The 17,400-nt window shown below is 29.6% G+C and overlaps 1 protein-coding gene across 8 annotated transcripts in view; it reads left to right on the top strand.

Annotated features, from left to right (window-relative positions):
• The first annotated feature begins 8,940 nt into the window (after nucleotides 1-8,940).
• LOC107445506 (SEC14-like protein 2) overlaps nucleotides 8,941-17,400 on the top strand; it is a 44,492-nt gene continuing 36,032 nt past the window's right edge. For 5 of the 8 annotated variants that reach the window (XM_071183535.1, XM_071183533.1, XM_071183537.1 and 2 more), the window contains exon 1: nucleotides 8,946-9,019. In XM_071183535.1, the coding sequence (XP_071039636.1) occupies nucleotides 9,015-9,019 (5 nt within the window). In that variant the 5' untranslated portion in view covers nucleotides 8,946-9,014. Of the gene's footprint in view, nucleotides 9,100-17,400 lie in introns of all 8 variants that reach the window. The other 3 variants (XM_071183534.1, XM_071183532.1, XM_043045776.2) reach the window with 2 other exon arrangements.

Below are 17,400 nucleotides of genomic sequence, written 5' to 3'. Positions count from 1 at the left end.
ATTTTTGATAGTGCTGATTGAGGGGGGCGGGTTCTGCAATGCCTTCTGTTACGTCTTTTTGTAGCTCCTCCCCAATATCGTTTTCCCCCACTTTGCTCACGAATTGTAAATTTATCATAAATCAATTCTTAAATTTTTAACTATTGTATTATATAATGTCATTTAAAATTTAATATTAGTTTTTAAATCAAATGTTAAAGTTTTTCTTCGTAGAAAATAAAATAGAGTCATTAATGTTCTTTTAATAATGACGCATTAATTGAAATCTAGTTTGCCTTAAATTTTATTCTTATATAATTGTTTGTATGTTTAAAATGTTATTTATTTAAAATGTTATTTGTTTAAAATGTTATTTGTTTAAAATGTTAATGTTTTGAATGTTCGTATAATACTTTTTAACATTAATGTTAAGGATTTTTCAGGTAAATGCTAATTAAATAACAAGGTGTTTTGTAAAACATCAAATTTCATAGAAAATAAAATAGCGTCATTAATGTTCTTTTAATAATGACAGACATTTATTGAAATCTAGTTTGCTTCAAATTTTATTCTTATATCATTGCTTGTTTGTTTAAAATGTTATTTATTTAAAATGTTATTTGTTTAAAATGTTATTTGTTTAAAATGTTAATGTTTTGAATGCTCGTATAATACTTTTTAACATCAATGTTAAGGATTTTTCAGGTAAATGCTAATTAAAGAACACAGTTTTTTTTAAAACATCAAATTAGTGCAATAATAATTATTAAACATAAATTTTGTGCATATATTTTAAAATTAATTTCAGTTAGCTTTAGTGCAATAAATATAAGAATTGATTTTAAATGTACATTCATTTAATAATCTTTATTCAAATTTAATAGTATTATGAAGCTCCTTATGCTCTTAAAAATTAAAATCTCTAATTTAAATTTAATGTTAATTAAATTTTATTAAATATGAATGCAGAACCAAACAAATAAAAACTATGCAGGTTGAGTTTAAATTCATTATATGAGATTATAAAACGTATAAAAATATTATTGCAAAAGTATTTTGGATTATTTTAAATAAATTTTATCATATCTTAGAGGAAAACATTTTAAAATGTTGAAAAGTGCACTTATAATTAAGGCCATATGAGTAAAAAAAATTCGATAACATTTGTAATTTAGGAAATTTATTTTATACCGAGTTGCACACAGTTTAACAGGTTACAATGAATTTATATGAATAACACATTACAAGAAAATAAAAGAATATACTAAATTGGGAGACTATTATTATTGTTATTTTTTTATGGATTTTTTACTCTTCAAAACATTTCTGCAGTCTAAAAATCAAAGTAAAATGTTTGAATATTATGAGAATTCAGCATTAAACAAAAAAATGAAAGGATAGGAATAGTTTTTAAGCTATAAAGCTTAATTTAATTTCGACTGCTTCATGTAAATGGAGTTTTTGAAATGAATGATCTAGATTAACTGATATCAGGAAACATTTGAAATAAATTACAAAGAGACTTTGTAATTTAAATTTAGAATAAAAGGGGGTGCCACTTTTTAAATATATCTGTTTAAGATATTAACCATAAAGATTGAGTCCTAGAATGTTATAATTTGATCATTAAATCGAAAGTTATTCAAATTGTTTCGTTTCTTTAAATCTCTTTTTTTGCGCACTGTACACGTAAACCTGTGTGACAAATACTCTCTTAATATAATGTGAGTTCGTTTATATAAATCTTTATATTTGATGTTGAAAAAACTCTTATTTCGTCTTCAAATGTAATTTTAATTAAAATTTTTCATCACAATTTCAGCGGAAATTTTTGAGGTAGTTACTAAGAAACAAGACGAAAAGGTTAATTTCCAAGATAATTAGTAAAGATTACATAACTACCAACAGCTTAGTACATGTACAATGTTAACTTAGCACAATGTTAACAACGAGAAACATCGATTCCTTCTTAAAACATTTTGTATATTTTGTTCATTGATATGTATTTAAAATAGTTATTGAAAGATTTTCCAAAATACTAAAAGAAAATTTCCTTTTCTCTACAAATATTTACTAGTAGAGGAGTCAATAATATAGTAATTCATCTGATTTATCTATACGTTTATTATTCTTATAATTTACGTTTTTATTTTTGTATATAGTTTTATAAACCTATAAAATAGTCTGGGTCGAAGAAATCAAATCCTCCCCAAAAATTATTTGATAGCAATAATCATTTAATATTTATCTATTACTGAGACGGCAATATGATCATTTGTAATTGCATAAAATACTAAGCCATTTTTTTAAATTAATTTTAAATGATTATTTAAAGGTTGTATTTATTTCATAAAAAGGCATTCAATAAAAGGCATTTTAGTGAGCCGTCGAATCAGAGAATGAGTTTAAAAATGCACAAAAATGTTCATAAACATATAAATTGTGTTATAGAAGTCGACGATAACAATTTCTCATTTTTTAAAATAATTTTTAACAATATAATGGAAAATGCACTTAAAATATTATTCAAGCGTGTATAATTAAAAGAAAGAAGTAATAAAATAAAATATCTCCAATTGATCTCGTAATGTTCCAAATTAAAAGTTATAAGAATCTATTTAAGGTCAACAATGATACTAAGAGGGACTATAAAGATACTTTTAAACCAAACAAAAAAAAGAAAAAAAAAAGAAAAAAAAAGAAAATTGGATTTTTTAGCAATAATTTCTATCGAAAATGAAACGCAAAAACGATTAATTTTGAAGAGTTTATAAAACTATTTGCGTCTGCTAAAGTACGAAAATATAAATTTTAATGTTTATATTCTTTTATATTTGTATGTCATAGAAGATTATGCTCTTTAAAAATATTAATTATTCTAGATATTTCTTCTAAAACACTTGCGGTGATATTCTCATTAATGAAACTAACGGCTTTCTTTTTTAACTTTGAAATCGTAATTATAGTTTATCTTCTACATATGTAGAAAATAAACTATAATTACGATAAATCACTATTCTTAATCACTATTCTTAAATCACTAATTAGGTTTGATACAGATTTTATAATTTTCTGATAGAAATATTATTGTAATTTAAAATATAAAAACAAATTTTATGCAGTTATTATGACTACACCAATCAGACAATTCAAGGGAAAAAATAAGTTATAATCATAATTATTTTTTTAATTCAGATCCCTTTTCCGAAGCATCGCCCTGGGCATGAAAATGTATTTCGTCTCCACTGTTAGGATTAGCTGCTTTTACGGAATTGTTTTCTTTTATTAAAATATTTGTGCTTTTTTTCTTAGCTTCAATCAAGTCATATCAAGGTGCTTTTTGGTGAAATTATTCCAAAATGAGTTTTGACTCCTGCCATAAAATTCTCAAACCTCGAACATCTATCTCATTTCACTAATCGCTTAAGAACCTAAGATATACTTCCTACTTAATAATTAGTTTATTCGTTTCCTTTGGCCCTTTTAAAAAATTGTAATTTTTTATAATTTTTTGCGTAATAGTCAATATTACGTAAGCAAATCTAATTTCATAATAAAATTTATTAAACGTGAAGAAAATTTAGACTGACTTTATCTAACTCTTTGAATTTTTGTAGTGCTGCCATCTATATTTTATAATAATAGTTGTAAATACAAATCATGAATTTTTGGTAGGAGTCTTAGTGCTGCTATCTGTATGAATTTTTTTCAAATTTTTATCTTGGCAGAAAATTTGAAATGAATGAAATGACTGAAAAGAAAATGCTTCAAGTGTTTTTTGGCAATAGCACTAAATTATTTATCTTATTAAAGCTTGCTTTACATCACATCAGATTCAAAACCTCATTTAATTTTTTGTAAAAAAAATAATTTCAAGATAGAGTGAATTATTTTTAAATGCCTGAAAAATAGAATGTTTTGAAGTAGTACTGGCAAGTAGCAAAATTTTTGTTCAACTTCTATAAAAGCAATAAAACTATTCCCTCCTCCCCACAAGAAAAGCATATAAAAGCTCACGTTGAATTAAAAGAAATGTATCTTTTTTAAATGTATTTATCTTCTTTGAAATATTGTGAAAGGTAATTTTTCCGACGAAACAAAATAGTACTTTTGTCATAACTAAAAATGTTTATTTAAACTTCCTTTATTGAAACTTTAATTTAAAGAAATACTATTTTGGACCTCAATGTGGGTCCATGCTGTTTTTTCTTTCAGCGTTAATTTATCTTTCATTTAATTTCTTTTATTTCTGTACAATGAGTAAATTAAAGGAACTGTGATCATCTAAATATTTTTTTATTTAGTGATTGAGTTTTCAATTACTAAGATCAAACACAAATGAGTACTTTCTTTGAATATATATATACATATATATGACAAAATAAATAAATACAAAAAGACACGAAGAAAATTAAGAGAAACAATAAGTTTCAATTATTGCGCATAAGCTGCAATAAACAGAACTCATTAGATAAGTTCAAAATGAAGATAAAACAAAGGAAAATTGCCCCCCCCATCACCCGGCGAACGAGACTTAAATTTAATGCTCTCGAAATTATTCATTTCATGAATTTTTAGATTTTAAATTAGGGCTGGGAAATGATCTCCTAACAATTATGAAAAAAAAAGAAAAAAAATGCAAGGGGTAAAAAATATTGAGAATTTTTATTCTCATTGTTATTTGTTTAGTTGATGTGTTTCTTAAATCAACATTGATCAAGATTGATATAGATTTTATAATTTTCTGGTGGAAGTATTGTAATTAGAAATACAAAAAGCAATTTTTTTCAACAGAGTTAAGACTACGTCTGCGAGACGATTCGAAGAAAAAAAAAAATCTTCCTTTAAAATTAAGTCCCCCCCCCCTCCAAAATTGAGTAAAGGTCGCCGTTTTCAGTATAGCCCGAGGCGCGAGAACGTCTTCAGCCGGCACTGAATATTCAGGGCTTGAGAATTTTATCACAGGAGTAGATTTTGAATTTCTTTTCTAGTTTCAGACTTATTTCGGAAATTTCAGCGAATTATTTTACAAAGGGAAATCACCTAATTTGTTGAAAAAGAGAGTATAAAAGCTTTTAATGAAATAAAAAAAAAGACTCTAAAGATTTTGGTGACTCATTTGATGAACTTAGAAAATAATCATTGTGGCTGAATCATGTAATTCAAATCGAAAGCGTAGGACCCGATTTTCAAGTTTTAAAAAGTAGCAGATACCATTGACGAGAAGTGAAAGGTAATTTTTAGAAAGCTTCAAACGATTGATATTTTATGTTACAATATTTCTAAAATGGTAGAGTTCGATGTCTTTGCCTGGAAGAAATGCTGCAAAAAAGGGTCCTCTATATAACATCTATAAACATGTGCTTAAAACATCAGTCTATAAACATATGCTAAATGCTAAAATTAATTCATGAACTATCTAAATTAATTCATAAACTAAACTCATAAACTAAGAGACTCTTATGGTGTAGTTAAAGCAGGGACACTAAAGGAGAAATAAAAATTTAAAAACGCAGTTTTTTTAAAATATTGTAACTCAAAACTATTCATCCTATTTTGTTCAAATTTTGTATTTTGTAATTGAAAATAAATGAAAATAAAGATTTCTTGAAAATCAAAATAGTTTAAGAAAATAGGCTTAAGAAATAGGTACAAAAATAATAAAGTATTTTTAAATTGTTTTTGATTGAAATTTTTTTTATATGTTTGGCATTATGCATTGTACTGACATCATGCATAGAGCTCCAGTTGAAATTTCAGCACTCTAGTTAGGATGAAAAATTCATTCGATGAATTCAATTCAAATTCTGCTTATAGTAGTCAAAAAACGACTGAAATTTGTGTTGTCATCCATCAAAGAGCTTTAATGACGTTTTGGAAATAGTAGCTAGTCTAAAAGTTGTTGCAATTTTGTAGAACAATAAGTTCTTTGCCTTGATAATATATTGATAAAATTTGATTAGGAAATAATGAAACTAGTTTTGCCATAAGCCACAGAACTAGGATTTTTGCACTCTAGTTGCCTGAAAAGAGTTTGGATTTTTTTTGTGATAAACTCTATTTAGTGATTAAAAGGATTTGATCGTAGTGGACAAAAAATGATTGAAACTTCAGTCTTCATAAAATATTGAGATGCAGTTGCAATTTGTGCTTACTAGAAAGTCAGAAAATGATAAAAATTTTGATTAAAAATACATTTTATTTGGCTATAAATTGGCGATAAATTCTACTTGTATCGGCAAAAAAGTAATTAAAAGTACGTTACAATCAAGCTTGGAGTTTCAGTGAAGATTTGAGTGCTCTAGATAATAGGAAAAATGTCGAAATTATAATTCACGATTTCTCTCACAGTCATAAATCGAGCTAATAAAACTGTAATAAAAGCAAACAATTTCTTCATCATGTGAAATAAACTGTAATATTTTTATGTATAAGAACCTGAACTTTTTCAAAATTTTCATGTGATCTCTTTGATCCTTGCTGGTTCAGTGTGCTCAGTCTGGCAACATTTATCAAAAAATAATACAAGATACTTGAAATGCAAAACTCTTTACTTCTCAACATGCAGTGTTTTTTTAAGCAAAAACAATTCTTTCGACAACATAGATTCTTTACTTATTGTTCATGATTTATGGTAGCATTTGCTTTGTTAATGTGCAGCTTGCATTAAATTTTCAAACAAAATTTTCTGCGCAAGAAAGGGGTAAGGGCATTTTTAGAACTCTCAAATGAAGAGACTTAGGAACTTTCCATTTCAAAATATAGAATGTTACTTTAATCAGCAAATCCTTTGAATAAGGCGTATTATGATTTCATTAATAGTTAATGGAGGATTTATCAGAAACTTGACATTTTCAAATCACAAACTCTTAAAAAACTGTAGTAATTTAAGAATTCATACTTAATCTTTATGAAGTATTTAACACGAGAAAAATACTGGGAACTCACCTTAGCTATTTGGTTCGTTCACCCTCACGCTGAGAAAATGCTAAATGAGACGTTTTTAGCATGTCAGGGTAGTGACACTTTTTAAATATTATTTCTGCCACAAAGTTCTAAAGATATATTTAGGTTAAAGGAAGTTTTTTACGGGAATCATCACATTATGTCACTGATCCTAAATATTACTAGAATTTAGTCCGTTTGGGAAGTAGAGGAGTGTCGGGTACACCGCCCACTGTCACTTTCACATGTATAGAATATTTTTTCAAGTCAATGGGCCATCGGACATTAATTGTTATATTAAAAAACGATTTTTTTTCAAAGTTTCAAGTATTTATGCAGCTGGCAACATGGTAAACAATAGTTTTGAAAATATGTTGAATACAGTAGTCATGAAATTAAGAAAAATTGGTTGAATGTTTCGATTAAACTTCATTTTAATACTAAAAAAATAATTTTTTCTATACATATAGTATTGGAGTATGTAGTCTTAAGTTTAATTTGCACAAAGAAAGAAGAGTTTATATGTGAAAAATTGTTCGAGTAATTACAAATTTACAAAAAAATTTTGGGTAGCCCCGCTCACATGAATGTCGGGTATCAGGTATCACCGCCCAATTTTACTTCGATAAATGTACGGTTGCAAAGATTATTATTTTATTGCTTCAAATTTGAATGTTATATGNAAGGAGTAAAATTACAAAATTCATTAATTAAATTTTTTACATTTTAATACACTTTTTTTCTTTTTAATTAGTTTCGGATTGATAAATCATTTTTTGTTAACTAAATTGGTGTGGATGTAATAGTTAAATCATCGTCGTCATAAACAACGGAAATAGTTTAGATAATTACAATTAGACAAATTACAATATTAAAATAATACAACTAACTTTAAAATATTAAATCAAGCAAAGCTTATGACTTTGCATTGGCTCGCCCCCCCAGTCAAAAAAAAGTTGGCACGCCACTGGCTACCCGACTCTCCCCTACTAGCAAATATAACATACTGTTACTGAAGACTGGATTCAATGTTCAGATTGCTTAGAATGTGCTCATGAAGCGTACAGTGCTTATTCCGGTTTTGGCCGCTTCTTATGAAGTAACTGTGATGTTTAGGAACGGTTTATGTCGATTATTATTTTATTCTGACATTAATTTCTCTGATTTTTGAAATGTAATTATGTGTCTCATCTTGCCCGGGTAGCCCGGGCAAGATGGGACGATGTTCTATTTTTGTTTATGTTAAGTTATTATTATTGAACTTTATTATTTATTTATTTTCTGTACGAGATATGTAAGAGAATTGTTCCCACCATATATTTACAATATAAAATATATAAAATTGCTCTAGTTTACTATTTTTCAAACCAAGTTTCCTTAAGCTGTTCATCTTACCCGGGCTTCCCCTATTACTTTTTAAAAAAATGTTTTGTGTGTAATAGAAATGTTGTAGGAGCGTTCAATTTCTTTTATACATGCTGAAAAGTTTTAAAGTCAGATTTAGGTTTAGTGATGTCCTTTTACTAGATAAATTTTTAAATTATACAACTTAATGAGTTAAATGATAAAACAGTACCAAAAATATTATTTAACACCTTTAAGTAAACATAGTTTTTTAATATACTTTAATTATTGAATAACTTTTGTGAGCGAAAATTTTAAATGAATTTAATAAGTAAATAAAAAATTTCGGACAGCCCAGGTGAGTGACTGTTAGGTAAATTTAAAATTTGCTTAAGAAATTGAAAATAATCGAAAAATGGATTTAATTAGGAAAAATTATGCCTTAAAAGTATAAAAATTAACATAACAGCTTATTTCAAATCAATCTTGTAGTATTTAGTTTAACATGTATTTTGTGGAATCACCTTACATAACTAATCCTTCTTTGCACGAATTCGATTTTCCTATCTAATGTTTCATACCGCTTAACAATAGACATCACGATAAAACGTGACTATAGTTTGAAATATAGGGAAAAATACGAGGCTTAGAATTATCACAAATCTGATCTGAAAATTCCCTTCCAGATAGTTATAAAATCTATAGTTAGTTGTCGACAAAAATGGTTTTGATTGTGTAAGAGAGTAATGCTGTAAGTTTATACTCATTTGTCTCGAAATAAAAATACTTTCAGATATAATAGGGTAAGAGATACATACCAGAAGACATCAGGTAAATTTGGTTATACTTTGATCTTTGTATTTTGAAGGATTTATTTCCGAAATGTCTAACATGTTCTAAAACCTTTTTCATAACAGAATAAGAATAGAAGTTCAAAAAAAATTAATGTGTAAATGTCTAGAGTCTAGACTATTTCATTTCTTTAAATCCTCTATTAAACGCTATATTTCTAACTATATCATTTACTGTTTGCGTTTAAAAGTGTAAATTTATTACTTGAAGTTGTAACATTACCGATTTTTCCAAATTAGAATAATCACAATCCAGAAGCCAAGGGAACTTCTGGATCAAGCATTGGGAGGAGCAAGCCTTCATGGGTGAATTTTTTTTTTTAAAGAACTAGAGACATTGATAGAAAACCATGAAAACCTCCCACAGTTGACCCAATGGCAAGGGGAGCATAAAAAATATGAATTTTTGTAATTATCCCCTTTGATATATATTTTTAGAATCCATGCAAGACACGGAAAAAAGTTGGTATATTTAATGCCGTTAATAAACATCTAATTGAGTGTTATCAAGAATCACTATCGAAAAGAGTAGAATTAAATACATCAAAACCAATTTAATCTCCCTAAGAAACTTGAAATTTTTACTATTATTTAAGTAAGGAAAAAAGTTAGTAAAATTTTAATATCCCTTAACGAGAAAAAAATGAGAGGAAGTAAAAGAAAAACTGTTCCATCGAGCAATCTGAAAATCAGCCTTTCTCAGTTGTGGTTCGTTAAATTTCAATGAGTTCTTTAGGCTGATGGTTGCAAGGTTTTTAAATTACCTACCTGTATGTGATAAAAAAAAAAAATTAAGTATCTTGATTACTCAACTCAATTTTGACAGATATGTTTCAGGAAATTTTTTTAATTTTTAATACTTCCAAGGATTATTGTCAATTAAATCTAATTATAATCTCTTTAATATAAGGAACAGGAAGAAAAGAGAAAAGTTCTGAAACAAATTAAGAATTTAGGATTTATTAAGTTTCATTAATTGTTCATTAGCTGCTAGTACATGGAGTAGAGTGGTAGAGTGGGCCGAAAAGATGAATAAAATCTTTTACGCAAAAAATCGATTTATTAAAGTAAGAATTAGTTTAATATAAGGTATAATATTGGATAATATAATAGTATAATATTGGATAGAAAATCCCCCAAAGGGATCAATGCAAAGCACTCTCCCACATCGAGAGTTTATGTTAGCATCAAAATGATATTTAACTGTTGAGTCTGGGTGGCCTGCAAGGGCACCCCCAGTCTCCACAAATTTTAAAATTGAAAGTAAATGCATTTGTTCGCAACGGACACAGGAGAAGAATGATAGGAGATCCAAAATTTGCGAATTATCAAAATATAACACAGCCAAAACAGAGCCAACCCCTCATAATCAATGTATGGATTGAAAATACTTTGGCGATCACGAAACGCCAACAAAACTGTGACAATGGGATGCCTGCAAGTGACGTAGTTTGGGTATCTCGATCATGATTGGTTGTTGAAACGCGATATTTGTTTACGTCAGCAACTGTTCCTCCCATTCTATTTCGAGTACGCCAAGCGCTTTAAGTACCAATTCTCTTAAGTAGCACAACCTATATTCTTTCACAAAAAATCTATCAAAAATATTTCAATTTTACCTCTATATATTTACACAAAGACTTAACGTAAAGACAGGAACGAAGCCATGAAGGGCATAAGCAGACTTTGTATGCATCGAAGTTGCCAGGTGCACAAAAGAAAAATAAACCGCGTTTACAATAAAATATCACCCCTTATCATCCCATCCATCGAAAAATATAGAATCTATATTCCTTGCAGTTATGAAGGACAGTTATTTACAGCTTTTACATATTTACATTTATTTCATTTAAAATCTATAAGCACTTACAACATATAAACATTTACAATAACTACATCTTAAGCAAGTTAATACATTTGAGTTAACGTTTGAAGTTAGTCTTACACCACCTATTTAGGTCTATTCCTAAACTCTAAATTGACATGGACGAACAATTTAAGTAAGATCCAAAGTACATACTGCAACAAATAAACTTCAAGCCTAGTTCACAATCCTAATCTAGACTTAAACTTAAAGAATCTACTTTACTTATCACTGATCAGGCCGATCATGACTTATGCATCGTCTACCTGGGGAAATATCAATAAATCCCTCTTGGACAAACTGATAAAAAAAAAAGAAAAAACTTTCACAAAATTACCAATGCGCCATGGTTTTTGCTGAACAAAAATATTTACAGAGATTTAAAGATAGATAATTTGGATACCTACTTTAACGAAACTTAACACATAGTGAATGTTAGCGCCGTTAATTTCAACGAAATGTGTAATTTTAAAATGTTAGAAGAGAATATTCTTATTAGATCAACCGTTGCTTTCTTTTTCAAACAACTTTATTTTAGACTATGATAACGCTTTTTGAAATTTCATCTACTTAATTTATATGTACTTTCCTTTAATTATTGACAAGAACTGAATGGTGTAATTTATTTTACACTCTCAAAAAAAAAGGCCAGTTGTTTTTAATTATTTACAATTTGACTATATTGCTATATTGCCTTACAGTTTTCTTTTGTATTTTTACTGAAATTTAACATAAATTAAACTAATTAGAATTGCAAAAACAGTCAAATACTCAATTTACCTTATTCAATTTTTAACAAACTGTATCTATCTTTACAAAATTTGACCATGTTACTGTATTATATAACAATTCTTTTCATTTTATCTAATATTGACCTGAATTGAAATATTCAACTCATATTAAACTTAACTGTATACTTAACTCGTTCTCAAATTGGAAAAATAGATAAACTTTCACTTCTTTTCGTTCAATTTTTTGACTGATTGTTTTTTTATAATTTGACCATGCATAATATGTTGCGTTTAAATTCTGATTCTCTAATTTTCTTATCTCTTAATAATTGACTTATTGATATGGATTTTAAATTTTTAACTCTTCTATCTAAACTCATGTTTGTGAAAATTGCAACACCATGAAGGACTTACGCGAGTGAGCTGAAATTTTCAGGAAATGCAAAGTAGAGCATGATATGCAAATGATTAGAATTTCAGACCCGTAGCGCATGCGTATGCTGAGCAGCGCCCTCTGAACGGCGGATGGATCCGAATAAATAGACGGCTGTAGCCAAGCGAGTATGGTTATCGGTGGTTATCTGCTAGTGGTAAACGTTAGCTTAGTCATTACTTATGCCTATTCGACGAAAGAGAGCGAGATTTCAACAACTTACGGAGTTTAAACGGGGGAGAATCATCGGCCTTCGTGAAGCTGGATTATCTTATCGTGCAGTAGCCGCTCGTGTGCAGCGTAACAGCAGCACAGTGATGCGTGTTTGAAAGCAGTGGATGGACGAGTGTCGGACAACTCGGAAATCCGGGAGTGGACCCCGAAATGTCACGTCAGCTCGCGATGATAGACACCTGTTCGGCGTTGCGCTAACGGACCGTACGGCTCCCTCTAGACAACTGGCAGCACGGTGGTCAATAGCTACAGGTGTTTCATTGTGTGCTTTATCAATTCGTAGACGTCTGCTGCAGCGTGGACTGCGCGCAAGGACTCCTTTATACAGGATCCCCCTCACGCTAAACCTTCACCGCCTGCGGCTGCAATGGGCCAACCAGCATAGGGACTGGCTTGCTGATTGGCAGCGTGTCGTGTTTTCTGACCAATCTCGCTTCAATTTGTGGTACAATAATGGCCGCATTCGTGTCAGACACTATGTCGGTGAACGCCATCTTCCGGAGTGTGTTATCGAACGCCACAGTGGACGAACACCCAGGGTTATGGTCTGCGGTGACATAGCATATCATGGACGATCTCAATTGCTGCGAATTGTGGGCAATCTGAACAGCAACCGGTACATCAGTGAAGTCCTACAGCCCCAAGCTGTTCCCTTCCTTCAAGCCTTGCCAGGTGCTGTATTTCAACAGGACAATGCCCGCCCTCATATTGCTAGGACTGTTCAATCCTTCCTTGTATCGCGACATGTACAACTTCTTCCTTGGCCAGCGTATTCCCCGGATATGTCACCGATTGAACATGTGTGGGATTTCGTTGGTCGGCGTCTCGCTCGTAATCCTCGTCCTGTTGCTTCTACAGACGAACTTTGGGTACGCATACAAACAGTATGGAATTCTCTTCCTCAGACAGACATTCAAAGTTTGCTTGACTCCATGCCACGTCGTGTAGCAGTACTTATTGCGGAGCGTGGTGGTTACACAAAATACTGATTTCTATCTCTTGTTATTGTTTGTTTACTTTGAAAGTTTAATCATTTATTTGTACCACTACCACTCAACTGTGTATTAAATTTCACTCAATTATGACGATTCCTTCATGGTGTTGCCATTTTCACAAATAGGAGTTTATATAGACTGGAACTGAAAATTATGCCTTTATATTTATTCTTTTATAATTTGACCATATTGCTGCGTTATGTAACAACTTTCTTTATTTTTACTTAAATTTGACTCGAATTTATCTAGTCTGTTCATCCTAATGTTAGCATCAATCTTAACTCTTTTTAAAATGGGAAAAACAGCCAATTACTAAATTTACTTCACTTAATTCTTTTACAAGTTGTATTCATCTTTTTAAAATTTGACCGTATTGCTGCGTTATATATCAATTTTGTGCATTCTACTTAATACTAACTTCAACTAGTCAACTCATATTAAACTTAACATCAGACATAACTGTTTTTCAAGTTAGAAAAATCGTCAAACTGTCGTTTCATTTTATTTTGATGTTATTGCTGCATTAGTTTTCCATTTTGACTCTCTAATATTTAAATATTTAAGTGGTTCACTTAATGGATTTAGATTTTAATGTTTGAACTGTTCTATCTAAGCAGAGCAGAACTGAAGAAATTTCAACTAAATATGAACATGCATATATATATGTATACATATAATTTCAAATTTTATTTAATGATATATATATATATATATAACTATATATACAGTCAGAACTCGATATAAGGTCATCCGCATATAACGTCACCCCCCATATAAGGTCACTTTTCCAATGTCCCGGCTCACTGAATAGGAATTCTTTGTTACAGATTATCGGATATATGCAGGGGCCCCCATCAGGGGGGAAGGTGGGCGCACGATGCGCCCACTTAAAGCTTGGGGGGGGGGAATTTTTACACTAAATAAAACGAATAGTTTGGGGGAAGGAATTTAGACGAGAGAATTTTTTTTTTAAGTACGTAAATGAAAGAAGCAACGTAGCACTATTTCGAACAAGTTAACATGGAAGGGGGAAGTTAGCAAATTTTTTTGGGGGGGGGGGCGGGATGAATGTGCCCAAGAGCTTGGGGGGGATGGGGGCCACTGGATATATGGTCAAGTTTTAAAAATCGTTATCGCTTATAAGGTCATTTTTATCTGAGGCGAGGGGAGCTCTTCTCTAACAAAAGCCTATTTAACTTCCTTACAAGGCAATTACCCCTCTCGAGTTCTACGAAAATGTTGCAGCCAACGAACAAGCTACAATTTCTGAAATTGTTTCACAAGTTGTGGACAGTGATCCTGGGATTGTAGCTGTAACCCAAGTGGAAGCCTTCAATGCAACAAATGTCATACGAAATTTTTTTGCAAACCATGATGGAGCTGAGGAACATTTTGAGAGGTTACACAATCTAGAAAGCATTGCTCGAAAAATGAAACCAAAAACGAGACAGACCTGCATAAATGATTATTTTAAATAAGGTAAGATGTAATGTATGCATGTACACTTTGAGGAAATTTGTAAACAGCTTTATTTTAATTTTAAAAAATTTAAAAATCTAACTTTCTTTAATTCGCTACTAAAATTTATTGACTTAAATATTTAATTTATGGCTGATCGTTTTCGTTTGTATTACCATTTTTAAAAAATCATAATGTGTACTATTTACGTGCTTAGTTGCGAACTGCTAATGAATCGGTTAAAAGGTCACCCCTCTTATAAGGTCACTTTTGCGATGTCCCTTAGGGTGACCTTATATATATATATAAAATTTTGAAAAATTAGCAATGAAAAGATATAAATTTGACATTCCCTCACACTATTATTTTGGCAAAAATTGTGCTTTCTAATAGTGAATTAATATATCCAAAGAAAACACTCATATTTAACAGCAACTAAATCGATAATACAGGCTTTAATAATTTTTTTTTGGTTTTGGGACCCCATAAGCATTATGCAAATCCGACGGTTCGAGGTCAGAACTTCACGGCTAAAACTTCACTGATCCTTAACTTTGCGGTTACAAAACTTCACTGATCTGTATGAAACTTCACTGATAAAAGTTCACCGTAGCGTAAAACTTAATATGCAAGGATTTAATTAAAAATTTTTTTGGGGAGGGGACTGAGTTTACTTTCCAAGCGATTTCCTCGAACGGATTAAACACTCTAATAAGCAAATTAATTTTTCATAATAAATTATAAATTTTAATAATAAATTATAAATTTTAATAATAAATTATAAATTTTAATAATAAANGCGGTTACAAAACTTCACTGATCTGTATGAAACTTCACTGATAAAAGTTCACCGTAGTGTAGAACTTAATATGCAAGGATTTAATTAAAAAGTTTTTTTGGGGAGGGGACTGAGTTTACTTTTCAAGCGATTTCCTCGAACGGATTAAACACTCTAATAAGCAAATTAATTTTTAATAATAAATTATGAATTTTAATAATAAATTATAAATTTTAATAAATATTTTAACATTTTTGATATGATATGCTTTTATTCAGATCGTAATTTCTACTGATCAATAAATATATTTAAAGTACACAAATAAGTATACGCTTAGCATTATATGTTAAAAATTACTTAATTATAAATAAAAAATACTAATTTTAATATTTTTACTTTTATTAAAATTAAGTTAACTAGGAATTTGAATTTATTTAAATTATATAATAAATTGCATATTTGCAATTAAAACTAATTATAATTTAATGTTAATTGTTAATTTTAGAATTTGTTTGTACGAAATTTTGTCGATTTGAAGTTTCGTCCACACGAAGTTTAGTCCAAGTGAAGTTTCGGCCGCGAAGATTTGACCCATTACCAAATCCGACACATGCGTGGTTACTGTCAGTTACTTCACTTAACTGCAATATATTATTTTAGATTTAGGTCATTAACTTTAAGACATAGAACAGTGGGGAAATTTTATACAAGTAATAAACTTGATAATATAATAGAATGATAAAGATAAAATTTACTACTAGGTAAATTCAAAAATTTTCTATTGTAAGTCCATTTTGTGTAGTCACTAGGAAGGACATTACTAAGAAAATTCGCTTACTTCTATATAACAGCAAAGCTTAAGTATCAAAGAGAAGAGTGTGTCGATTTACTTTTAATTATATAATCAAATTCTGGCAAAATAGCTAACATCGCAGAACGAAGCAGCTCTCAATATTTTTTAGATTTTATTTTATGGTGGTTAAAGGCGAAAATGTCGTTTCACATGCCGTTTTTTAATTCCTATTATTAGTTCACATTCTCCCTAGACATATTTATTTATTTTATTCAAATTTTCAATCGTTAATGACATAAATTTTATTCATCCTTTCAAATTCAAATACATTTTTTTAAACTTGTAGTTGACACTTGATGTTAATACAGTTTTCTTTTTCAAATATTAATTCATTAATTAAATTTAATTAATAAGTGTTTTCAATTCCTACTGTTAGTTCACAATCGTTATAATTTGTAGTATAGCAAATTAAATAAAATTTTTCTTTTTTGACTTAAGTAGGAATCGACTTTTAATTTATTTTAATATTGCTTGCTTCTTTGTCTTACCGCTATCTATTTTCCCACATAGAGTAAAATTGATACATTGAGTAAAAATATTTGGCAATTGTAAAATTACTATAACAATGTGAAGAAATATCGAAATTGCCATACTTTTGGTGACCCCTGCTGGTGTCCAGGGCTAAAGAGAATAGAAGGGCTAGTTCACTCCGCTCTTAGAGTTGAAGCTACGATTTCCCTCCTCATGACGTCACTGTGGCCACAGATCTCGGAAATCGCAAGCAAAGATATTATAACTTTGCATCTTTCTCTTTGTAAAAATAAGTTAGACTTTTTCTGGTTATTAGCCTTCAAACTTAACGTAATTAACACATTATTTCCGTTCATAAACATAGTTCAAAAAAAACTTTCTTGGTTATTATATTAAAAAAATACCATTTTAAACTTATAAAAATGTTTTGCTAGTTGGTGAAAATGACACGATAAATACTTTAT

Source organism: Parasteatoda tepidariorum, chromosome 7, assembly GCF_043381705.1.
Source record: "Parasteatoda tepidariorum isolate YZ-2023 chromosome 7, CAS_Ptep_4.0, whole genome shotgun sequence".
Lineage (NCBI taxonomy): Eukaryota > Metazoa > Arthropoda > Arachnida > Araneae > Theridiidae > Parasteatoda > Parasteatoda tepidariorum.
This window is presented reverse-complemented; position numbering and strand designations above follow the sequence as displayed.